Consider the following 22,767-nt stretch of genomic DNA (forward strand, 5'->3'; position numbering starts at 1 on the left):
CTTAATTATACTTGTGATTGGTTTATCCATTCAAATTGAAAACTACAAAAGGTCTTGGTTTTTAACGTTTAACCACAATCAGTCGATGTTCACATCCATATCAATTGATTCTTATTATAATCGGGCGATGTTCATGACCACATCCATTGATTGTTCTTGATGTCCTTCGCGGTTGAAGGACATCAAATCAGAATCCATCGACGTGGTCATGAACATCGCCCGATTCTGGATAAAGGAAATTCCAAATTTTTTTGTAATTTTTTGAGCCTACAATCGGCCATTATGAATATCTACGTATACCAATTATGGTTTTAATTTCAATAATAAAGAATCTCGCTTTTAGAATCGTCTGATATAAGACCATATATGATTTTTGAAAAATTTGAGATCATACTCGATATGCATTCGCAGATTGAGTATGAGATCATACACGATCAGAGAATGTGTATGATTTGTGTATGATTCTGTACGCCTTCATATCATACGCATTCTCAAAATGCATACCATTTCATACGCATTCATATTCATGCAGTCGGCTAATAAGGGTATCATATCCACCCAATTTTAGTGTTATTCGTGAATAAAAAACATCAACCCAGAATCATCTTACGTTACATGGGCATGAAATCCACCGATTTTTGGTGGATGTTCTTATAGAAAAATCATATATTTTCATGTTTCGATGATCAATTAGCATTAGTGGATTTCACTGTTAATAAGATTAAACATCTACTAATAAAACGAATTAACACTAATTATCCATTAATGAAAATAGTTGGGTAAGGGGTTTTTTTTAATTATTTTTAGATGAACATATTTTAACTTAGGGGTAGGATCCGTTTACATGGTTAGAGTGGCATAATCTTGACATTTTCGCGCAATTTTTTCTACCGAACCTAACTAACTGACAATGAATTTGAAGCTAATTTTTTGGTAACATGTTCTTCTTATAAGTCTTTACACTCCAACCAAAAATGAGAGCACTCGGAGATGTAGAAGACTACCATATGCTATTTTGAATATCAACTATTGAAAACTAACAGTTAAAATTAAAATTTGTGGATGATAAAGTTTCCTATTTCGAAATAATATCATTTTTGGTAGCTTTAACTTATTGAGTCGTCTCTAACAATTTGAATAAGCCTCAAATTAGCCAGGTTTGTCTTCCTTTGTTCTTTTTGGATATATAAATTCCCGTTTGTGTTTAACGGTGATGTCCCAGGGCCAACAAGCTTGCATTTTGGCATCCATTCATCACAGTTTTGGCCGTTCGGTAACATTGCCATTTGACATGTTTATTTGGCGAAAATTGTCCCAATAATAAAGAATTGCTAACTGTCTCCAATCATGTCACGCAGGTGTTAAATTGTGTATCTCCCATTATTATAAACAAAAATTCTCAACGGACTGCTGAAAAACCACTGGAAAATCGTTACTCACAGTTTTTTTTTAAATTTACGGTGGGTCTCAAAAATGACCCTCTTGCTAATCCCATGTCTGCGGGCCATTGTTGATTTGAGACAACAGTTTTTGCTTAGTTGTTTGGTCTGTGAAGAACCACTGTATTAATGAGTGACGTCTCATCATGTCCTAGACTACACTACGTGGAAAGTCTATCTCCTGATGTCCTACACTTAGGTACACCGGGTTCCGGAATGCCTATCCTATCACATCGTACACTACACGGCGTCGAAAGTCTCAAAAGTCAAAACTAGGAATTCAAAAATTAGGTGTTTGGAAATGTTTCTGACTTTGAGAAAATACTTCTACTTCTGAATGAAAGAAGCAAAGGACACAACTAGGGGTGCACATACCCTATCCATATCCACCAACCCTACCCTACCCGCCCGTGTTTTAACCGTATTCTATCCTACCCACTATTTGGCGGGTAGGGTAACGGGTAAAGATTTTCTTAACCGCCGTTAGATGGGTAGGGTGATGGATAAAGCTCGAAATTACCCTACCCTACCCGCCTACCCGTCTAATACTGAAAAGACAAAGTAACCCTTGTATTGTTTTCTCCTCCTGCCTATTTTTTTGTTATTTTAAAACATAATAGGGGTAAATTACAAAGTAAATGGATTTTCTCTATCGAACCATTTCATCGCTTTTCATTTGAACCATTTTTCTCTGTTTTCATTCGAAGTAGCGAAGTGGTGATTTTATGCAGAAGAAGTGAAGTCTGGGTTTTGAGGGTTTCGATCTGAAGATGTAAGTGTTTATAGATTTCAATTTGTGTTTTGGTTTGGGTTTCAATCTGAGTAATCATCTCCGTCTTCATATGAGTAATCAGTTGAGTAATAAGATCTAGGAATTTAGCTGAGAAATTAACATGCATGTTAACTGATTCATTAGTTAGTTGGGAAATTTTATGATTAATTAGTTGTTTTTTTTAGAATTCTTTTTAATGATTGTGTTTCTTGTATTGTTAATCGTTCACTGATTCACTTAGAAGAAAAAATTAAGGTGATAGACGATTGTGTTTGTAATTAGGTTGATTGTGTTTGTAATTAGGTTGATTCTTAAACTGGATCCAATATTCGTAAATTGTTATATTGGGTGTTTTCTTCATTTGATTCTTCAACTTGATGTTTGTTGGTCTTATCAGTTCAGTAAAGCTTGTATCCGTAGCGCAATTTCTTGATGTGTCTGGTGGTACAATTCTGGAATAGATTCGAATATGGTGGTACAATTATGGATTTTAACTGCAAATTTGAGTTATAATCACTCCCAATTTTCTTTTATTTTATTGTATCTAATGGGAAACTTGTGAATACTTGCAAATATCCGTAGTTCGCCTTGAATTGGTACAATTTTCTGGAATTGGTATAGCTGTTTGAATCTGTAATGATAGCATTTAGATACCCATTCCGTATGTGCAAAAGTAATTGTGAGTTTGGCGTCGAGTTGTTGTACATCAAATGTTATTAGCTTACATGTGCTACTGCACAATTAAATGCTCTGAACCATTTGTATTGCGAACTTGTTGAATAGTCGGACTTCTTCATATTTCTTCATCTCACTTGCTTCAAAGTTCTGTAACTTTACATTTTTCTTCTCAACTTCTGGGGTATAATATTTTTTCCACAGTTATCATGGTCCTCCTTTTGTCTTCAATCACTCCTTGTGGTGCAAGGATGCACCTTGCACCTTTGAATCTGCCTGATACATCAGTCACATACAAAATAATATAAGTTTCAGAAGTATGAATATACTAGATACAGTACAATAAGCCGTATTACTGCCATCTTCTTTAGTTGCTTCAGTTCGTGTCTTCTCCTTTTCTTTGGACTTGCTGACTGTCATTGTTTCTCCAAAATCTCTTGATATGGCACCATATTTCTTAGTTGGAATCTTATTTTTCGTGTCCAACTGGTTTTTATTTTATTATGATAAAATAACTTAAAAGGAAACATTTCAAAAAAATAAAATTTATTTGGGAATTCCCCTTGTTACATTATTGGTTCCTTCTGCTATTTGCTAACACAGTTGTTATTCCCCTAATGTGGTTGCGGTAGGTGACGCTCCTTGTAGTTATTCTCATAAAATTGATCATGTTTTGATTAGTTCCATTGTAGATTCGCTTCATAAATTCCTTAATGAATGAGTTGGTCTTTCTGTTCACCGGTTTGGTTTGGGTTATTTGAAATTGAATCTTGGGATCTATAATCAGAAATTTGAGAAATTGTCAGGAAATGGTCTCGTGGTTATATATGCCTCACCACATCCTAAGAATATAAGAAGCTGATTTTGAAGTGAGGTTCAGCTATAGAATGCGTGTCCTTAGTACTCAATTTGAAGTAGCATTGGTAGACTAAATAAATTTACGATTGATATGCCTTACATAGTCACAAAGGCTTCTGCTCTGTCTGGTGCTCGGTCTGTAACTAAATGTTTTCTATTCCAGAGTTGCACAAAGCGCAAGTGTTGTCAATATTGCTTAGAATCCTGTGGATTCTATCTTCCACCGACAGAATGTCATGAAGACACTTCCAAATGATTAATTCTGTGCATAACACTCATTTTCCATAGCTTAGTCCAAGAAATTGTACTACTGACAGAACTGATTGAACAATTAGCATCATTATTCTCACACAAATTTTTATAAAGGGAACCAACTGTGAATTCCGAGTGATCGAAGACAATTAAACCCAATAACATCGATCTATTTTAAAGGTGCACCCTTAAAACAGTTGCTGGAATTCCTCAAGTGTGATAGCCTTGATCATCTTACTTCAGTTAGTTCTCAACTGATTGCTTCTTTAGATCAATCCCGTATTGGTACCATAATATTTAGCCATCTGTAAACATTTTTATATTTCTTAGTTCATAATATTTAGCCATCTGTGAACATTTTTGAAGCCACTGTTGAGGTGTCTAGATGTTTTGGTCTTTGCTTACGAGTTAATATGATCTGTATATGAAGTTTCTATAACAATTAAAACTGTTTCTACAGGTATTTTTTGAAGCCACTGTTGAGTTTTCTGGTTCTACGTATGTCACTTCGCATACATTTTTGGGGGAAATTTGTGATGTACGTGGAGAGTTAAAAGAATGGCAAAATGCTCATCATGATCCTCACTTAAGACATATGAGTGAGAAGATGTTACTTAAATACAACATGAAACCTTTATTGTTTATTGCTGTGCTTCTTGACCCAAGAGAAAAAGAGCGTGGACTGCAAGTAATACTAGAAGACCTGATTGTGCATGATATTCCTTGGATGAAACAAAGATTGGTAAACAATTGGTTAGATAGAGTGAAAAAGGATTTTAATGAATTATTCACAGCTTATAAGGAAGAATATATAGGTGTAGGAAGTGTGTTAGCCTCGTCGGAGTCCGTAGGTGATACTGGTGGTTGTCCTAGTCACCAGAGTTGTAGTTCTAGTTCTACGTCACATAGAAAGAGAAGACATAAGGCCCATAGAGAAGAACGTAAAACCCAGTTATCTATAACGGAGGATGTTGACAAATCAGAGGTGGAAAGATACTTATCTGAACAGATTTACTCACAAACAAAAGACAACAAAAATGGTTCAAAGTTTGATATACTCACTTGGTGGAAAAGCAATGCTGCAAGATTTGATATTCTATCACTTATAGCAAGAGATATACTTGCTATTCCCGTCTCTTCAGTTGCAAGTGAATCTGCTTTCAGTACTGGAAAGCGAATACTTGGTCATTTCCGAAGTTCTTTAAAACCCCGAACTGTGGAAGCATTGATTCTCCTACAAAACTGGTTAAGGACACCGATTGATATGGATCCATCTACATTTGGAGCTGAAGAGAAGGAGGATGACGTCTTAGAGTCAGGTATACAACTTTCCTACATTTGGGTTGTCTTACTCTTTTGTTTGCTTTTCTTAATATGTCTTCACTATGTTTGCGAAACGACTTAGTTGGCATTTTCTTTATCTGTCTGTATCCATTTTCTCTTCTTTATGGGAAGTACTGGTGGAAGTTTGAATGTTGTTTAGAACTTTCCATTTCTAGTCAAGGAACTTGCATGTTAAACGGTTGTAGCTACTTAGCAAACTGAACGCACGAATGCTGTTTAGAACTCTATCCATTCATAGTCAAAGAACTTGTTAAATGGTAGATGATAATATATGGTAGGATGCACATTGGACAGTAGATTTGACTTGGAATGTCATTGATGCTTGAATATAGTCATCAATTATAATGAACTGGTAAAATCCTCATTATTATTTTAAATGAAGGATGACGCATAAAATGTTTTAATTTTTCTTAATGAATTTTTTGAAGCAATCAATTAATAACTGAAAGATAGATCAGGTAGACTTTGTAATAACATATGCTGCCAAATGAACGAACAACAGAACTAGTAGATTTGCTGATTTTTCAACTGTTACCAGAATCAAGTGATTCTGTTGAACTTGATAACTAGTGACAGAACAGCTGAACTAGTAGAATCCTCAGTGAAACCATCTTCGAGTCTTCGCCAGAAAACAAAGATTGGTAAACTATTATGACTGAATTATGTTGTGATATTACTTGATATTGTGACTGAACCAAAAGTCTGAACTTGTTGTGATGTTGGTATTATGACTGAATTATGTTGTGATATTACTTGATATTGTGACTGAACCAAAAGTCCAAACTTGTTGTGATATTGTATTCCATAGTAGAATGTTGTGATATCTCTCTTCTAACAGATACAAAACTTGTTGTGATATTACTTGATGTTGGTATTATGACTGAACTTTGAATCAAATCATTCACTATTATGACTGAATCTAACAAGAGATAACTTGTATGCAGATTTATTTGGTGATCTTAGTACTTATTACATCATCGTAGATGATAATTGAAGAAGAAGGTCAATATGAAGAGCTTTTGGTGATGATACTGTTATATGAAGAACAAGGTCACGTGAAGAACATGGAATTGGGCTGGGATTCATCGTCTATTTCAAAAAGAATACAACTCTTTTCTTGAGAATACTTTTGTTTGTACATTTTTTATGGTTAGCCATCTGTAAACATGGAATTATGCTTTTCTTGAGAATACACAGTATTAATTTTGTATTGCAGGTGATATAGACGGTTATACCCGCCACCCTACCCTACCCGCCAGAGAACGGGTTGGGTAGGATCTTACCCGTTTAATGGCGGGTAAAATTTTTCTTATCCGCCAGTAAACGGGTAGGGTGGCGGGTATAGGCCATATCCTACCCACCCTACCGTTGTGCAGCCCTAGACACAACTGCTAGAACCAAAACCACAGATCACGTTTTTTAACCCAAACGTATACAATTGTCTTAGAGGAGATATATATTACATGAATAAGTACTAAGTATGTTTTCGGCACAAGTTCTGAAATCCCAAGTACGGTTTTAGCACAATCTTCTCAGTCATGTTCGCTATTCCAATACCACCTGTTCAACAATACCAGTATTAAAGGCCTCTGTTATACTCTCAAATGTTGCTACTTAAACGGTGGAATGACAGATATTTTTAAGTGCCTAAACAAAATATTTCACAGGATATGTAAAATTAATTTATGATGAATAAGTTCTCACCTAGTAAGATTACGGTCACAGAGATGGTGAAAACAACGACGAAGATGATGATAGATGGCCTCCTAAATAATGTGACCATCTTTCTTCCTATAATCTGGCCTACAAACCCACCAATACCTGCCACAGCGAGAAAGTACAGTGCTGCAAAAACAAAATTTAAGAGTTTATCAATGTATTACGCAACTCATACAAAGTTATCAAATGAAAAAAGTTTATCCGCAAGACGATGAAAAATGTGGATTTGCCAACCATAAGGGATTGGGAAAGGCCTTAAATAGTAAAATTCAATAGCAGACATGGATGCAGAGAACGTCACGACAAAAGTAGATGTAGCACTAGAGACCTGCACCACAATAATTCAAGATGTCAAGTTTCAAAACCAAACTAGGACGATTAGACGAACTCTTGTTACGGACTGAAAAAACCTAAAAAGAGTAACATTGGCATCAAAAGGCTGGTGAATATATACATGACTCACATGTAAGAATGGTAAGAAATGCCACAGGTTTGATTGTTATGAGGATATGAATGTGGAATTGCTATTCTAAACTGCCAATCACGAGGTACACCAAAGGACAGTGAGAGGTAACACACCTGAGGAACAATGCCAAGCTCCAAGAAGAAAGGAACCAAAATGAATCCAGCACCGAGACGAAGAAGCTCACCAACCATACCAGCAAGTAAGCCAATTAAACAATATAATATTAACTGATGCTTTTTGAATGCCGTGCCTCTCACTCCCATAGAAGGAATCACCTTAACTCCCTTATACAAGTTAACTGCCTGATACAAAGACCCTCCAACTGAAATTGGGATCTGCAATACATGGAAAACTTCTTAATTGATGTTCCAAAACAAGACTTCAGGAATTCTATAAGCGAGTCCATACCTGCATTGAGGACAGAACCCAGTATAACACTGAACAGGTTGTTGTTTGGCTCTATGTTCCATAAATGCAAACCAAAAATAAAATAAAACCCCCAGTTAGATCATGAGTCCAGACATCGCAGGAAAAGCTAAGACGGTCAGTGACGAAAACAAACCTTAGCAATCTGCAGAAGAAGGAATGAAACCCAGATGAAAACAAGATAGACAATTTCCCTCCAATAACTATTTTTAAAGATGGGAACCTGGAACAGATTTGATAATTAGATGACCTGTTTGTCGACCCTGAGAGGTGGAAAAAAATAATCTAGAACAGACCTCAACTTGTTTAGATGGATTTGCCTCCTTTTCAGAGCCATTGCTAGGACAACTTGGAAAAGAATTTTGGTTCATTCCTTCACTACCAATACGTTCATTTGCAAAAAAAGGAACCTAGATAAATAAGAAATTACAGTCATAAATTGCTGGAGCTGGAAGTTTTCTTCATTGAGTACCATAGAACGACAAAGTATTACCAACCACTGAATTTGTCTTCATTGAAGTGCCACAACTTGCACTGCTCGATACTGATTTGTTACTCGATTCTTCTCCAGCAGTACCTTAACAGCAAGGGAGGGATAAATATGCAACAACTTTAAAAGAAAGAAGTTATAGGCAAAAAAGGCTGTTTAAGCTCAAACTTTATGCTGAAAAAGGATGCCGTACAACTCACCATACTCCAAACACTTAACACCATCCTGAAACACAAAGAGAAAGAATCAATGCTGGAGAAACATTTACTAGATATAAGAATCTAACAGAACAAACAGGCAAAGAAGATGAGAAAAGAACAGGACAAAGACCTTCTTCAATATAGTTTCCTTTTTCCATGTTGCTCTACCATTTAAAATGGCCAAGGTTAATGGGCCTACAAACAGTCAAGTTGTCAAGAACAACATCAAGTACAAAAAAGTAGTAACATATTCTATGCTATATCGAGTAACATTTACCTATAACAAGAATAAATAGGAGGATCGTGACTATCCAATCAGGAAATACCAAGCGTAAAGATACTCCTATGCTGATCCCAAGCATGAGCATTGGCTGGATGAGAAGTGCCAAGTTGTAATCCATTATAGGCATATCAAGTGTTGGATGCCTTCGCTTGAGGTTGTAGTACACGGTTGCGAGAGCTCCACCTGTACCCATGCCTAACCAAATGACAAAACCCATCACTTCATCACTCATACACACATTTTGAATAGATCATTTCAAAGTAGTATTGATGTGTATCTACATTGGCATAAACAAACTTAAGGGACATTCTGAGTGTTAAACAAATACACTGGTATAAATCGAATTAATGCTGTGCCAAGCCTATGAAAATCTAGTCGAAGAGTTGTGCCAAGCCTAATAACTATTCTGAGACGTCATTTGCTAGTCGAAGAGTTGTGCCAAGCCTAATAACTTAATGCTGCAACTCTGCAAGCCTATGAAAATCTAACACAACCACATATCAAGGAAAACAGATCGAAATTTCTGGAAAGAACGGCATGACAACCTAAGTCACTGCATTGAAAAAGATTGTGGCTACTGATCTAATTGAATGAAGATGGAGAACACAATTGAAACCGTGCAAATCAGTTACTAGAAGGTAAAAAAGAAACAGAATGCATTCACTGTTAGCGGATGAACACAAAATGCTTCACAAGAGACATACTTTCAAAACTGGCATTAGGAGCAATTACTACTCTTACATTTTGATATTGGAGCCGACGATTTTGGATCAAATCCTATGATATGGATAAGCATGGGAACAAAAATTCCACCCCCACCACCTCCTCCAATACTCCCAACTGCTCCTCCCAAGAACCCAATAATTGAACCAACAATAATCCGCCAGCCAAATACAAATACCTGCAAATGCAAACAAGCACCATGCCCAAAATCACTTTTGTGTAATAGAATGGAAAGGAGAAAAAAGAATTTCCGAATGCCTTACTTCCATTACTGAACTCAAATAGTTCTCTTTGTTACAGGCATCTAGGATGAGATAGTGAAATGCAAAGGCGGGTTGTTATACAACTCTGTTTTAGCCTAACGTTAGGCATAAACCCTTCGCTGGCATATCAAATGCGGTTCTACGCATCACTCTCTACTCATTAATAAATGTCATTTTCTTGTCCCCAATCAAAATGAACAGCATAAATAATCATAAAAACGATTTGTTTGTTTTTTTATATACACTCTCTTTCCCTCATTAAGAGAGTGAGATGGAAGAAATAAACAGAATGCTCGATGATACGCGAACACCACAATTGGCAGCTAATGATCATTTACTTGAAACCGTCTAGGGTATCACTTCCAATCTGTTTGTTTCAATTTGTTTTCTTTGCTTGTTTCTTATGTCATTTTTGTTGAAGTACTACTAGTGGGATCTTTTTCAGAATGATGCAGACAATTATAGTAAAAAACAGAAAGTCAAAACATAAAACCAATCAGAAAATATTTCCTTAAATAAAATCGAATCATGAACTAATGTGATTCTCTCAATCGACTCACCGGCCGAATATGTCGTTTCGACGAGTTAATTTCCTCTCCATATGGAATTGTTTACCTGAGAAAATAAAAAGATCCAATTAGATGAAACAAAAATCTAATTCACTTAGGGTTTCAACTTAAAAACAAAAATATATGCATAATGCAATGCTATGAATTAGCATTGTACTATGAATGTTTAAGCACAAGGTTTGATTTCTGCATCTACGAAAAAATTCTTCCCAACTAGTTCTTTATTAAACCCTAGACCTCAAATTTTAAGATCTTTATCCGAACCGGAAGTTCTTCCCTCCAAAATACGATAGGACCGAGGACGATATATTCACCGTAGCGTAGATCAAACCGAAATAAACTTCGTGGGCCCACCAGATCATGGAGTTCCCACTCGAGAAGGATAGGGTCCGTAGAGATTTTCTAGATGGTAGATGCAGCGATGTAGATCGTGATTATTAAATGCTGATACCGTAATTGCTAAAGGCGGTGTACCAATTTACGATCCAACGGTCAGGATTATTTTCTCTCATATAATTTGGTATCCGTCCCTTTAATAGTGGCACCCGTCTTTAGCAATCGTGTTTGTAGATGTCAAAAATAATTATAACATGGTTGGATGCCATTTGTTTTTGACGTTTCAAAGTTAACTTTTTACTGCTATCATTCTGAAATTCTGTTTCCAAATTAATTTTTGAAACAGTGAAAAAAAAAAATTAATTTTTGACATTTTTGTTTTTGGAAAGTCAGAAAAATAATTTCTGAAGTGGTACTTGAACATGCTAGTTTTTTACTCTCCACATGAGTGGCAAGTCGCCTATGTGTTACAAGCTAGTAGCTTCATATTCCAGCAAAAGTACAATCTACTAATATTTAGGGTTAGATTTTCGTTTTGTGTTTACAGTGGTGTTTCAAAATCCATACACAATGGAGTCGACATATTTGATTACTTGCCATCCCGGAAATGTCGACTTCAACATTTTTTGGCACCTAATATATACGATAGAGTTGAGATCTCTCTCGAATTTTCGCGTACAATTTCACCTGGTTGGCGAGGAATTATCCATCTCATCAAGTCCTGCACTACACGGCGTTCCAGAATATATATCTCTCATAATCTTAATGTCCTGCACCACACGGTGTTTCAAAAAGTGCAACTCTCATAATCAAAATGTCCTACGCTACACGTTGTTTTAGGATACGTATCATCGTGTCCTACACCAGAGGGTGTTTTAATTGAGCATTTCATCATGTCCTTGCTACACGATGTTCTAAGATGTGCATCTCATCAAGAGTCGCTTTAAGAATGAATTTACAAACAAAACCTCAGGTAATTTGTGTATGACCCAGGACCATATCCAGATCAATTGTGATATCCATAACAGTCCCTATGAAAACCGGATATTTTCCATGCTCAATGTCTCAAACAGAGTATACAGACAAACCCAGTTTCAGAAAGCACCCCAGATTTTAGCAATCCTGTGATTCCAATCCGATTAACACTTGATCTCAATCAAAAGTCTTTGGCTTGGATATACCTTTCACTGCTGTTGTGATCACAATATATGTGTTACCTTGATTGTTTTGCATAAACTAAACCAGTAAAATCACAGAAAATGAAAACAACACAGAAACAGAAACGTCTGCAGCGTTAGTTTCGGTTAGCTTAAAGAGTCATTAACGGCAGAGAATGCAGCAATGGATTACAAGCTGCATTTATTGGCACTGTAAAACTCCTCTAGTCTTTATACCTGTCTTAAATCTTAGATTCTTATCATCAGTTTTGCAAACTTCAACTGAATTGAACTTGTGTGCTATTTAGAATAAAAACAGAACGGTTTGTGTTGTAGCTAATTTACTTTTTTTCTTCTGATAGGTCACTACTTAAAATAAGATGGTTCACTTGTCTCAGTATTGACATACATAAGGCAGCTCAAAAAAACATAAGATGGTTCACTTGTCTCAGCATTGACATATATAAGGCAGCTCAAAAAAACATTAACCATGAATTTCAGGGAATCCAAAAATTTCCAAAAGCTTCCTATATAAATATAGAAGGTATACAAATTTCAGTAATCTGGCTATGAGTGTCATCAACTAAGGTTTAAAGAACACAAACGTGATACCTGAATAAGCTATTGGAAGTGCTCTTAGCTTATTTTAAATCGCTTCATGTGTCTCGTTCTAGGAAGCTCACAGTGCCATCTTCAAAGGTCAAAAGAAGTGCATTTGGATACTTGAAGAAGCTGTTGGAAGTAGTTTTAAATTCCTCTTGAATCTCCTTATGTGTCTCCCTCTATCTAGACCGAAAGAACAGAACCAATTTCTCCAAAACCATCGAGTTTTTCAACAAAAATTTCAGAAATTTGAGTTCATTATCAAATCCTTCCACCTCTCTGATCTCGACAGACTTGAGGTGAGAAAACATGCACGTCAGTGACAATCCTGCTTCCCAATCATCTCCAACTTCTGCTAAATTAGACTATATCCAAACAATAACAAGCAAATGATAAGAAAGATGAAGTGAATAAGAAAGATGAACTACTTGCTGGCAATCTCAAAATACACTCTGGATGACTGCTTTAACAGCATTTTGAGTTGCATTAGAACTCAGAGAATTAGATGGTTAAAAAGGCATATTTCACCAAATCAAATAAGGAAAGTTTGATGAATTGCTACCTCCTTTGATGTAAGGATAAGACTCATCAAAATAGGAGAGATCTTGAGCAAGTAAGCAATTGAACGCAAGCAACCTCTTGTAAAGCTCATTTCCAGCTTCAGAGTTTCTAAATCACACAGTTGAGTAGGTTCACAGTCTAACGAGCCAGGAGCATGTAAGAGAACCTAGAGAAAAAGTATGTGAATTTTACATAAAATTGCAGCAAAACCCAACAAGACTATTGGTTTGGAGGCAGAAAATAAATTCATGTAAAAAAGGGAGCGCACATACCTCAAGGAACCCATATGATAGTGTCAGGTGATGCACCTTATGAACCGCTCCCAGATATTTCATCATACGCTTAGCAAACACTTCTTTTTCCTCCGTGGACAGCTCGGAATATGTTTCTGCGGTTTCATATGCTTCTGGTTTTCTTAATCTCATATTAAGATGAGCACCAACTAGAGAAGAAAAGTTTTCTAGCGAAAAATCCTCTGTCATGAAGCCTGTGCATCTGAAGTCTTTGACAATTGGAGCAGATATCTTGGTGGTGCAAGTCAACGAATTGATTGCCAAAAAAAATTGAAGGCTGTGAGAATCAATAATGATATTCCTTTGATTGTTCATCTGTACATCACAGTTTTGTATGACTACCATTTCCATAGGTGGGCAACTTGAGAAAAGCCTCTGTAACTCTAAATTGGAGACTGAAATTCCATTGAGCGATAGTTTTTTGATTTGAGGTAAACTCATCGACTTGGGTAGAATAACATTTGTGTAGCTATCAAAATGTTGACTAATGAATGTAAAACTCAAAGTCTTCAATGATTTACAATTAAGGAGTTGATGAGGAATCTCATATGTTGAGTTTGGATTTGGAAAGTGAACAGCAATTATAGTTAGCTCTTGAACATTATGATTTACGGCTTCAAGGATCCACCTATTCAGAGTTTCTACTAAGGTATCATTAAGTACAAGAAACCCCAACCTAATCACCTGTATATCAGAGTTGGAATTCGAATACCCTATCGATAAAACCTACAAATCTATCATGTATCCTATTGAGAGTCACATAATTATCAGTAAACATATATCTTCTCTCTTTACCTTGTATAAATGAAGTCCAACCTGATTTTACAAACGGGAGAGAAATCCAAACATTTTTCCATCTTTTTGACAAAGCACTGGTTCGTACTACAAATTTCACATCAATGTAAGAGAGAATTTCATGAATCAGACTATCCGGTAATTTGCTGATTCTATCTTCTCCTACACCTTCTTCACAATGTTTAGTAGATATTGAATTTCTTTTTCCTTTCATTGTTATATGAATCCCTCAGTGAATAACCTAAACCCTAATAAACCCCCCAAATAAAAATTTGAAGTTCAAAACACTAATAGAAATTGGAATGAAATACCCGTGCCTGGAACCCAATCTAATGGCGGAGAAATAAGTTCTGGATGAATGACTCCGACCAGAAACGAAAACCTATGACTCCAACTTTTGCCAAGGAAATGAAGACAACGAGAAGAGCTCTGCCTGGTGAGTGGTGGACCGAGTGAAGTTGAAATGGTGCCCAACACAATGGTTTAAATATTCTTGGTTTCATCGACACTAATAAATAATAATTACACTTCTTTTACACCTGTATTGGTGATTGTTTTTATTTATTTTTTAGAATTCACCCAACGAAAGTAAGTTGCATTCGTGATTCCGATCAATTTCTGCTAATCTTTAACAAGTTTAGTCGCTTAAGCAAAATGAACAAGTGATCACAAAATTGGTAAAAAAAACACATGCAAGGCCCAAACTTATTCGTGGGAGCTCCGTGACAAAGAGAGAAAGAAACCCATTCCAATAAGCATTATACATTGAACACTGGTTCCAACTTCCAACAGAGATGCCTAGTTTCAAAAAGCCTCCCAAATTTTAGCAATCCCTGTGAGTCCTATCTGGTTTACACTTGATCCCAACCAAAAATATTGAATCTTAGCAGTCTTTTAGAATATACCTTTCGCTGCTATTAATGCTCCATATATTGTGATCACAATACATAAGTTACCTAGATTACTTTGCATAAACTAAACCTGAGAAATCATAGAAAGCCAAAACAACACCAAACAGAAATGTCTACAGCAGTATTTCGGGTCATTCCAGAGAGCCTTTAACGGCGGTAGATGCATTTAATCTTAGTTCTTTAAATCAGTTTTGCAAATTCAAACTGAATAGAAGTTTTCTTCTCCTAGACTAGAACTAAATTTGCTCCTCCTTTTAGTATCCCACTACTTAAGATAGGATAGTTCACATAACATAGCACTGATATAAATATAAGCCGGCTCAAAAACCATTATCCATGAATTTCAGGGAATCCAAAAAGTACCAAAAGTTTCAAATAATTAGAAGGTATACAAGTTCCAGTAATCTACTGACATCTACTAAGGTTTTGAAAAACTTAAATGTGATACCTGAATAAGCCATTGGAAATGGTCTTAGGTTCTTATTAAATCGCCTCATGTGTCTTGTTCTAGTAAGCTCACATTGTCTTCAAAGGTCAGACGAAGTGCATCTGGATACTTGAAGAAGCTGTTGGAAGTTTACTTACACTCCTCTTAAATTGCCTTACTTGTCTCCCTCTTTGAAGTGAGTCACTGGTAGACCGAAAGAATAGAATCACTTTCTCCAAAACCGTCGACTTCTTCAACAAAAATATCAGAAACTTGAGTTCATTATCAGACCCTTCCACCTCTCTAATCTCGACAGACTTGAGGTGAGAAAACATGCCCGTTGATGAGAATTCCTCTTCCCAATCATCTCCAACGCCGGCTAAGTTCGACTATAACCCAACAATAACAGGCAAATTATAAGAAAGATGAACTACTTGTTGGCAATCTCAAAGTATAGCATTTAACAGCATTACAGTTGTATTAGAACTTGGAAATTTAGATTTGTTAAATCAAACCAAATACGAAGACTTTAATGAACTGTTACCTCCTTTGATATGAGGATAAGATTCATCATAATAGGAGAGATTTTGAGTAAGTATGCAATTGAACGCACGGAGCCTCTTGTAAACCTCATTTCCAGCTTCAGAGTTTCTAAATTACAAAGCTGAGGAGAATGAAGGTTTGATGTGCCAGGAGTTGGTAAGAGAACCTAGACAAAGGGTATGTAGAAAATTATGTTAAACAAAATTGCAGTAAAACCATAAAACGCTAAGTAGAGTAAATCAAAGGAAAGATAAACACTTGTTTGTATTTTCATATTTGCAGCTAGGCAGAAAATAAATTCATGTAAAAAAGGAAGTGCACCACATACCTCAAGGAACCCAGATGAGAGTGTCAGGTGATGCACATTGTGAACTGCGCCTAGATATCTCATCATACGCTTGGAAAACAGTTCTTTTTCCTCAGCAAGCAGCTCGGAATATGTTTCTGCAGTCTCATCTGCTTCTCTTTTGTCTCTCAATCTCATTTCAAGATGAGCACTGACTAGAGAAGAAAGATTTTCTAAGGAAAAATCTTCTCTCAGGAATCCTGTGCACTTGAAGTACTTCACATATGGAGCAGAAATGTTGGTACTGCAATTCAAACAATTAACTGCCGAACCAAGACGTTCATGATACCTGTCTGTCAGTTCAAAAAATTGAAGGCATTGCGAAACAATATTGATATTCCTTTGTTTATTCATCTTCCTATTTTCATTCATCTGTATATCCCAGTCTTGTATGATTACCGTTTCCATAAGTGGACAACTTGAGAAAAGCCTTTGTAACTCTGAACTAGGGACTGAAATTCCTTTAAGCGTCAGTTTTCTGACTTCAGGCAAACTCATCGACTTCGGTAAAATACTACGCGTATACCAATTATAAGGTATGTCCGCCACCGAGATACTTAAACTCTTCAATGATTTACAATTAAGGATTTCATGAGGAATCTCATATGGGATCTCATAATATTTTAAGTGACGATAGCCCCTCTCATAATCTGAGTCCCGATAGTATGGAGTATTTAAATCTAAGTGTTGAACATTACGACGTAAGGCTTCAAGGATCCATACCATAAGAGTTTCTAAGGAAAGAGCATTCTGCATGAAAAACTCCAGACTCATCTTCTGTATATCAGAGTCATTGCGGAATTCAAATACCCTGTTCAGAAAATATGCAAACTTATCGTCTGCCACAGAACTGAATTTAGTGGTGTTATCATCTTTTTTCTTAAATGAAATCCAGTTTGACGTTATGCAAGGGAGAGACTTCCAAACGTGTCTCCATCCTTTTGCCAAAACAGAGGTTTGAACAGCAAATCTCATATCAATGAAAGAGAGAATGTGTTGTATCATTTCTTCTGGTAAACTGCTGATTATATCTACATCTTCACAATGTTTAGAAGATAGTGGCTTTGTTTTTCTTTTCATTGTTATATGAATCAGAATAAGAAACCCTAAGTTTGCTTTCAAAGAATCACTTAAATCCTAATAAACCCCAAAATTCTTATGGTTAAAAACCCTAACAGTGATTAGAATGAAATACCTTAAGTCTTGAAACCCGTCTATTGCTGGATGAAAAACTTCCGGATGACACCAATTTTGTTATGTAAACGGAGTGATGAGTGATCTGTGGTGGGACTGAAGTTGAGGAGATACCGAATAGGTGTATAACCAAAATGAAGATCCTTGACAATATTTTGTTGCCTTTGATAGGGGGAGAAAATTAGGAGTTTTCTTATTTTCCGGAATCAAACTTTCACTGATCAATGAAAACGTGGGAAGACAGGCTAGGAATAATGCTAAATTTACTGATAAAACAGTTCAAGGCTGCTAACGGGGGGTGCCAACTTGCTTGGGGGTGTACCAACCCACAGGCAAATGGTTGTTTTGTCTTATATGTAATATGCTACACCCGAAGCAATTTGTACCCCTATTAGCAATCTGGAAACAGTTGGCACCCCAAGATGGAGAAAGTGGGTAAAATTTGAATTTTCGGAGACGAGTCAAATCGGGATAACTCACATCAAGAAGCACAACTACTACAAAGCAAAAAGCTTATGAAGTACCACATGGTCCACATCCATGGTTGGCCGCAGTCGGATACGATACGGCGCGATTCTGATCAAAACTGACCGATACTGAACATCCCACCAGGGACAAATTAGTCATTAGCGATAATTTTTCTAGGACTCAATTTATCCCGGCAGATGATTCAGAATCACAAAATAGACATTACGTACGGGTGTGCGCATGCTTAAAAAACAAAGAACTGGTACTTTCTTTGTGTTGTTGTAACCGTAAACAAGTTAAGCTACTCATAGCAAATCAACAAGTAAGATAGATTATAAATTCAGTGTTCTGACAGTAATTAATCACAAAATTGGTATACAAAAACATGAAAAGCCCAAACTTATTCGCTTTTTAACACAAGATGAGTGACAAAATGAAGGGGAAGGAGAGGAACTCGGCGACGAAGAGAGAAAGAAATCTCGTTCTAAGCATCATGCTTTGCACAGGTTCTCAAATCCCATGTATTCCTTTTGATGAAGCTTGACGAAAATGTTTGCAATACCAGTGCCACCTGTTCATCAGGATGCAAAATGAATGTACTTACTTTTGCATGCATTGTTTCTTAGTACTTATTCAAAAAAACATCGAAATTTACATATGAAATGGTTCTTAGTTCTTACCTAGGAAGATTGCGCTCATGAAGATTGTGAATGCCAAAATGAAAATGATGAGAGATGTGCGTCCTAAGAAATTGATCAACTTTCTTACTACATGTTGTCCTACTAAGGCAGCAAGAATAGCAACTGCCATGAAGTAGAGAGCTGCAAAAGAAAACAAAAACAAAGAAAACGTTCACGCTAAACAGAAGACATCAAATGTTGAATGGGTATTTAGATCAAATTCATGGATTCACACGCACCGTAAGGGATTGGAAACCGATGTAGAAGGTGATATTCAATAACTGACATGGATGAGGAGAATGTCATGGCAAAGGTAGCTGTGGCACTCGAAACCTGCATTTAGATTTAAGATTAATCAAAAATTAGTAGGCAGGGAATCTTCCTACAAAATTGAGGCGAGGAACAAAATGAAAGTCAATTGAACCTGAGCAGGGATGCCAAGCTCTAAGAAGAGTGGACCCAATATAAAGCCACCACCGAGACCTAATAGCCCGCCAACCATTCCAGCCAGTACTCCAAAGAAGCAATATGTAATCAACTGGTGCACTTTTAAGTTCATGCCCTCTGCTCCTTTAGAGGCAATTACTGTCTTTCCCTTGTATAGGCTTACTGCCTCATGCAAAGTCACCCCCACAGATACAGGTATCTGAATGCATAAAACAAAAAGAACGTTTTTTTATTTTCTAATGTTTTTTGAAGATCAGGGTTGAGGAACTGACTTGGTTAAGGGCATAGGAAATATAAGATACCTGCAGCAAGTTCAAAATCCAGTACCAAGTAGAACAAGTTTCTGTATTATTCTGAGCCCAAAAATAATGTAGAGAATTGTTTGTTAGTTAAATCAACGGCTCCGCAGACTATGTAATTGACCACTAAATATCATGCATATTGAGGAAGATAATTCCTAGAGGCTAACAAACCTTGGCAATTTGCAAAATCAGGAAAGCAACCCAGACGAACACCAGAAGGCCGAATTCTCTCCATTGAACATTTTCAAGAATAGGTACCTGGATAGCTTAAAAAGTCAGTTACTTTTCGAGATGCAGAGACTTAGATTTTGGAGTATGCTGACCTCTTCCTCATCTTCTCCAGGAGGAACATTCATCATCTTTTGACCAAAAAGACTAGGACTACTTAGTAATGGCTTCTTAAGTAGCGCTTCTTGACTACCATTCAACTCCAAGCGGGTTGCCTCCTCCTAAAATTAGCAACAAGATTTCGTGACTAGTAGGAAATATTTACAGCATGATTTGAATTAGCTAGTACAAAGTACGGACCCAGTTACCGTCTTCAAAATGGTTTCCTTTTTCCATTTCTCCACACCCTTGGAGAACGCCATGGTTGACGTCGCTGCATGAAGAATCTCCAGCATCAATCAAAACTGGGCTTCAAATTTCGATTAAAGTAAGAAAAGTATATGTTATTCAGATAGATTTTTACCAACGAAAAGAATAATTAGGAGAAGAGTGACCATCCAATCAGCAAAGATCACACTAAAAGCAACTCCGATACTAATTCCAAGCATGAGCATTGGCTGGATTAGCAGTGCCAAGTTGTAATCAATAATAGGCATATCGATAGTTGGGTGCCTTCGCTTAAGGTTGTAATAGACAGTTGAAGCAGCTGCACCCATGATCATACCTGACCAAACATACAATAACCATAATTTTTGCAATAGCCAACAGGCAATTTCACAAATGAACTTGCATTAAATTTTCCTAGCTCTTTTGGAACTTTTCCAATTGAATTTCATCCAAGTCTTCTTAATTCAAGGTTTTTGATCATGAAAACATACGCCAAACTAGAAATGAAGTAACTTTGGAAATTCAAAGTAATAGTAGCTGATTGCCTATTATTACTATCACTTACATTTAGAAATTGGAGCTGCAGATTTTGCATCAAACCCAACAACAAGGGTAAGCATAGGAACAAAGATCCCACCACCACCAACTCCTCCTACACTTCCAAATGCTGCTCCTAAGAACCCGATAGTCGAACCAACAACAATTCTCCACCCAAATTCCATGTCCTGTGAAACCCAACATCATTCAATGAAAAAAAATATCAAAAAAATCAAAATTCTAACATACAAAGTGATGGGATTTGGATTAACTTACAGGCCAAACATGTTCATAAACTGATCCAACATTTGCATCCCAAAGGAAATTTCTTATACTAGTAAAATAATCCGATACAATATGAACCTCCTCCACCTCTTCAATTCTAATCTCATCTTTCAAATCCCTCTCTCCAGTAACAAAAACAAATAGAAGTACATATGCAAACAACCCAACAAATGCATGCAAAAATATGGTTCTGAATTCAGCCATATGTCTGAAAGTCTAATGATACGCTGAAACTGCTTGAATTTCTTTTCAATGAAAAGTATGAGCTTGAATTTGCAAGGATTATTGTTTTTATCCATATTGATAACTGACCAGTTCTACTACTTAGGGCCTGTCTGTCTGTTTTGGGTTGATAAATTGGAATAAGAATAATTCAAACGTGGAGAAGAGTTTCTTTCCTCCCCCACCAATTTAATTCCACCAGTAGTACTACATACAGATCACACTATCTGCACACTTTTGTCACAGAACTTTTTTGAACCCTGACCAGAAGGTCCAGAACCTTTGCTTCCTTTTCTGAGCTTTCCCTCCATAACTACAGTACCACCTAATTGCCGTTAGAGCTTAGATATTCCCCACCCACTATTTTGAATTATCCACCCAAGAACTCGGAGCACTCCTCGGTTTTTACGAGTTTGTGGTAAGGAACTGGAAAACGTTACATATGAGGTGAATGCTATGGATAATAGAGGTGTTATGGATAATAGAGGTGTTCCTTAAATTTTATTACCAAACAAGTGAGTTTTATTATATGGTCTGCCAAGATGTTTTGTTGATATCCAACCAAAACCTGCATGTCCTGCAGTCCAAGACTGTAAAAGTAAATTATCGGAAAAGATTGTGAGAAATGTAGTTTGCAGGTAAAATAAGCTTCGGCAATTTACCGGAGAGAATCATGGATACTCTCTAATCGGCACGCAAAACATCAGTGACTAAAATGTGTTGGACACCACTGGCAGACCATATTTGGCTATACCCTATCCATTATAGACATTTTTTTTTATTATCCTGAAACTAGGGGGATCCTAAAAGGGAAACCTTTTCATCTGGTAATGGATAGGCCTTTAATTTTGAGGGAGATCAAAAGTTAGGATTTTTGGAGGCTATAAGCATAAAACTGTCTTGAAAGTTGGAATCCGAATTGAAGTGTATTGTTTGTCAGATATCACTTTCCATCCACCGTTGAAAATGAACTGTTAGAAGTTTTGTGAGTCTCACTAAATAGGGACCGAAACATAGGACAGTCTTTAGCTAAGTTCCAATTTCCAACTTAATGAGCCAAAATTTTCAGCTACGGCGTGTAAATCTTTATAGCCAGTGTAACAAGCAGGAGCAATCACACTTATCTATACCGTCTCCACCCACACTTGATGGTAGTGAAATAGTAAATCATTATTGACTTCTTTTTTTCCCCCTTATTGGTGTGCAAAACTGTAAATTATACTGTACTTTGGAAGAAAAAATATTTCCCCGATCAAAGAAGTTTTCTAGTCACCAAATAACAACACGTACACTTACCAGAAAAAACAGTATGGGGTTGGATGACTTTTGGAAGCATGACTTGCATTGAGATCATGGGTATGTGTAACCAGAAATCAACACTTCTAAGTTGGCGAATATGGAAGCAATTCAAGTCTCAATGCATTCATGATTCATTTTATCATTTAAGTTTCCCCAAATTCATTAACCAAATTTTTTTCTTCAGACATGACTTAGCGTATTTGTTAATGCAAATAGAAATCAGATGCAATAATTAGAAGGAAATAGTCAGTTGGTTTACTTTCAGCTTTCATGTATCTAGACGGTTTTGAGCACATTATACACTCTAGTTTAATGGTTATTTTAAAA

The 22,767-nt window shown here is 36.5% G+C and overlaps 3 protein-coding genes across 6 annotated transcripts; all 3 read right to left on the bottom strand.

Moving 5' to 3' along the window:
- Positions 1 to 6,452: 6,452 nt before the first annotated feature.
- LOC113317505 (sulfite exporter TauE/SafE family protein 3-like) lies at positions 6,453 to 10,573 on the bottom strand. Of its 4 annotated transcripts, none has more exons than XM_026565631.1 (13): positions 10,471 to 10,573; positions 9,666 to 9,825; positions 8,919 to 9,119; positions 8,772 to 8,836; positions 8,642 to 8,666; positions 8,449 to 8,528; positions 8,248 to 8,361; positions 8,088 to 8,174; positions 7,934 to 7,984; positions 7,639 to 7,860; positions 7,294 to 7,387; positions 7,045 to 7,185; positions 6,453 to 6,900 (listed from the first exon to the last, which is right to left on the bottom strand). In XM_026565631.1, exons 2-13 carry the CDS (start codon positions 9,718 to 9,720, stop codon positions 6,815 to 6,817), a joined length of 1,221 nt encoding a protein of 406 aa, XP_026421416.1. In that variant the 5' UTR covers positions 9,721 to 9,825; positions 10,471 to 10,573; the 3' UTR covers positions 6,453 to 6,814. The 4 variants fall into 4 exon arrangements, 3 of the variants coding, with proteins under 3 accessions (XP_026421416.1, XP_026421415.1, XP_026421414.1); XM_026565630.1 differs by lacking the exon at positions 10,471 to 10,573 and adding an exon at positions 9,911 to 9,978 and having other exon boundaries at positions 8,088 to 8,096; XM_026565629.1 differs by lacking the exon at positions 10,471 to 10,573 and adding an exon at positions 9,911 to 9,978.
- Positions 10,574 to 12,396: 1,823 nt separating this feature from the next.
- On the bottom strand, positions 12,397 to 14,637 carry LOC113319609. Its single transcript, XM_026567854.1, has 3 exons — positions 13,409 to 14,637; positions 13,138 to 13,302; positions 12,397 to 12,940 (listed from the first exon to the last, which is right to left on the bottom strand). Exons 1-3 carry the CDS (start codon positions 13,868 to 13,870, stop codon positions 12,755 to 12,757), a joined length of 813 nt encoding a protein of 270 aa, XP_026423639.1. The 5' UTR covers positions 13,871 to 14,637; the 3' UTR covers positions 12,397 to 12,754.
- A 3,967-nt stretch (positions 14,638 to 18,604) lies between these two features.
- LOC113315968 (sulfite exporter TauE/SafE family protein 3-like) lies at positions 18,605 to 21,123 on the bottom strand. Its single transcript, XM_026564206.1, has 11 exons — positions 20,911 to 21,123; positions 20,663 to 20,822; positions 20,234 to 20,434; positions 20,079 to 20,143; positions 19,866 to 19,991; positions 19,714 to 19,800; positions 19,543 to 19,593; positions 19,218 to 19,439; positions 19,033 to 19,126; positions 18,794 to 18,934; positions 18,605 to 18,684 (listed from the first exon to the last, which is right to left on the bottom strand). Exons 1-11 carry the CDS (start codon positions 21,121 to 21,123, stop codon positions 18,605 to 18,607), a joined length of 1,440 nt encoding a protein of 479 aa, XP_026419991.1.
- Positions 21,124 to 22,767: the final 1,644 nt, after the last annotated feature.

The sequence above is a fragment of the Papaver somniferum genome, chromosome 10 (genome assembly GCF_003573695.1).
Source record: "Papaver somniferum cultivar HN1 chromosome 10, ASM357369v1, whole genome shotgun sequence".
Lineage (NCBI taxonomy): Eukaryota > Viridiplantae > Streptophyta > Magnoliopsida > Ranunculales > Papaveraceae > Papaver > Papaver somniferum.

Coding starts and splice junctions, on each gene's coding strand:
- LOC113317505 (XM_026565629.1), bottom strand. Junction 8,175..8,247: donor ATCCATCTAAACAAGTTGAG/GTCTGTTCTAGA, acceptor AATCTGTTCCAG/GTTCCCATCTTTAAAAATAG. Junction 7,861..7,933: donor GGGTTCTGTCCTCAATGCAG/GTATGGACTCGC, acceptor CATGTATTGCAG/ATCCCAATTTCAGTTGGAGG.
- LOC113319609 (XM_026567854.1), bottom strand. CDS start 13,870: ATGAGTTTACCTCAAATCAAAAAACTATCGCTCAATGGAATTTCAGTC. Junction 13,303..13,408: donor TATCATATGGGTTCCTTGAG/GTATGTGCGCTC, acceptor CTTTTTCTCTAG/GTTCTCTTACATGCTCCTGG. Junction 12,941..13,137: donor TTATCCTTACATCAAAGGAG/GTAGCAATTCAT, acceptor GTTTGGATATAG/TCTAATTTAGCAGAAGTTGG.
- LOC113315968 (XM_026564206.1), bottom strand. CDS start 21,123: ATGGCTGAATTCAGAACCATATTTTTGCATGCATTTGTTGGGTTGTTT. Junction 20,435..20,662: donor TGCAGCTCCAATTTCTAAAT/GTAAGTGATAGT, acceptor ATGTTTGGTCAG/GTATGATCATGGGTGCAGCT. Junction 19,127..19,217: donor AGCTTGGCATCCCTGCTCAG/GTTCAATTGACT, acceptor ATCTAAATGCAG/GTTTCGAGTGCCACAGCTAC.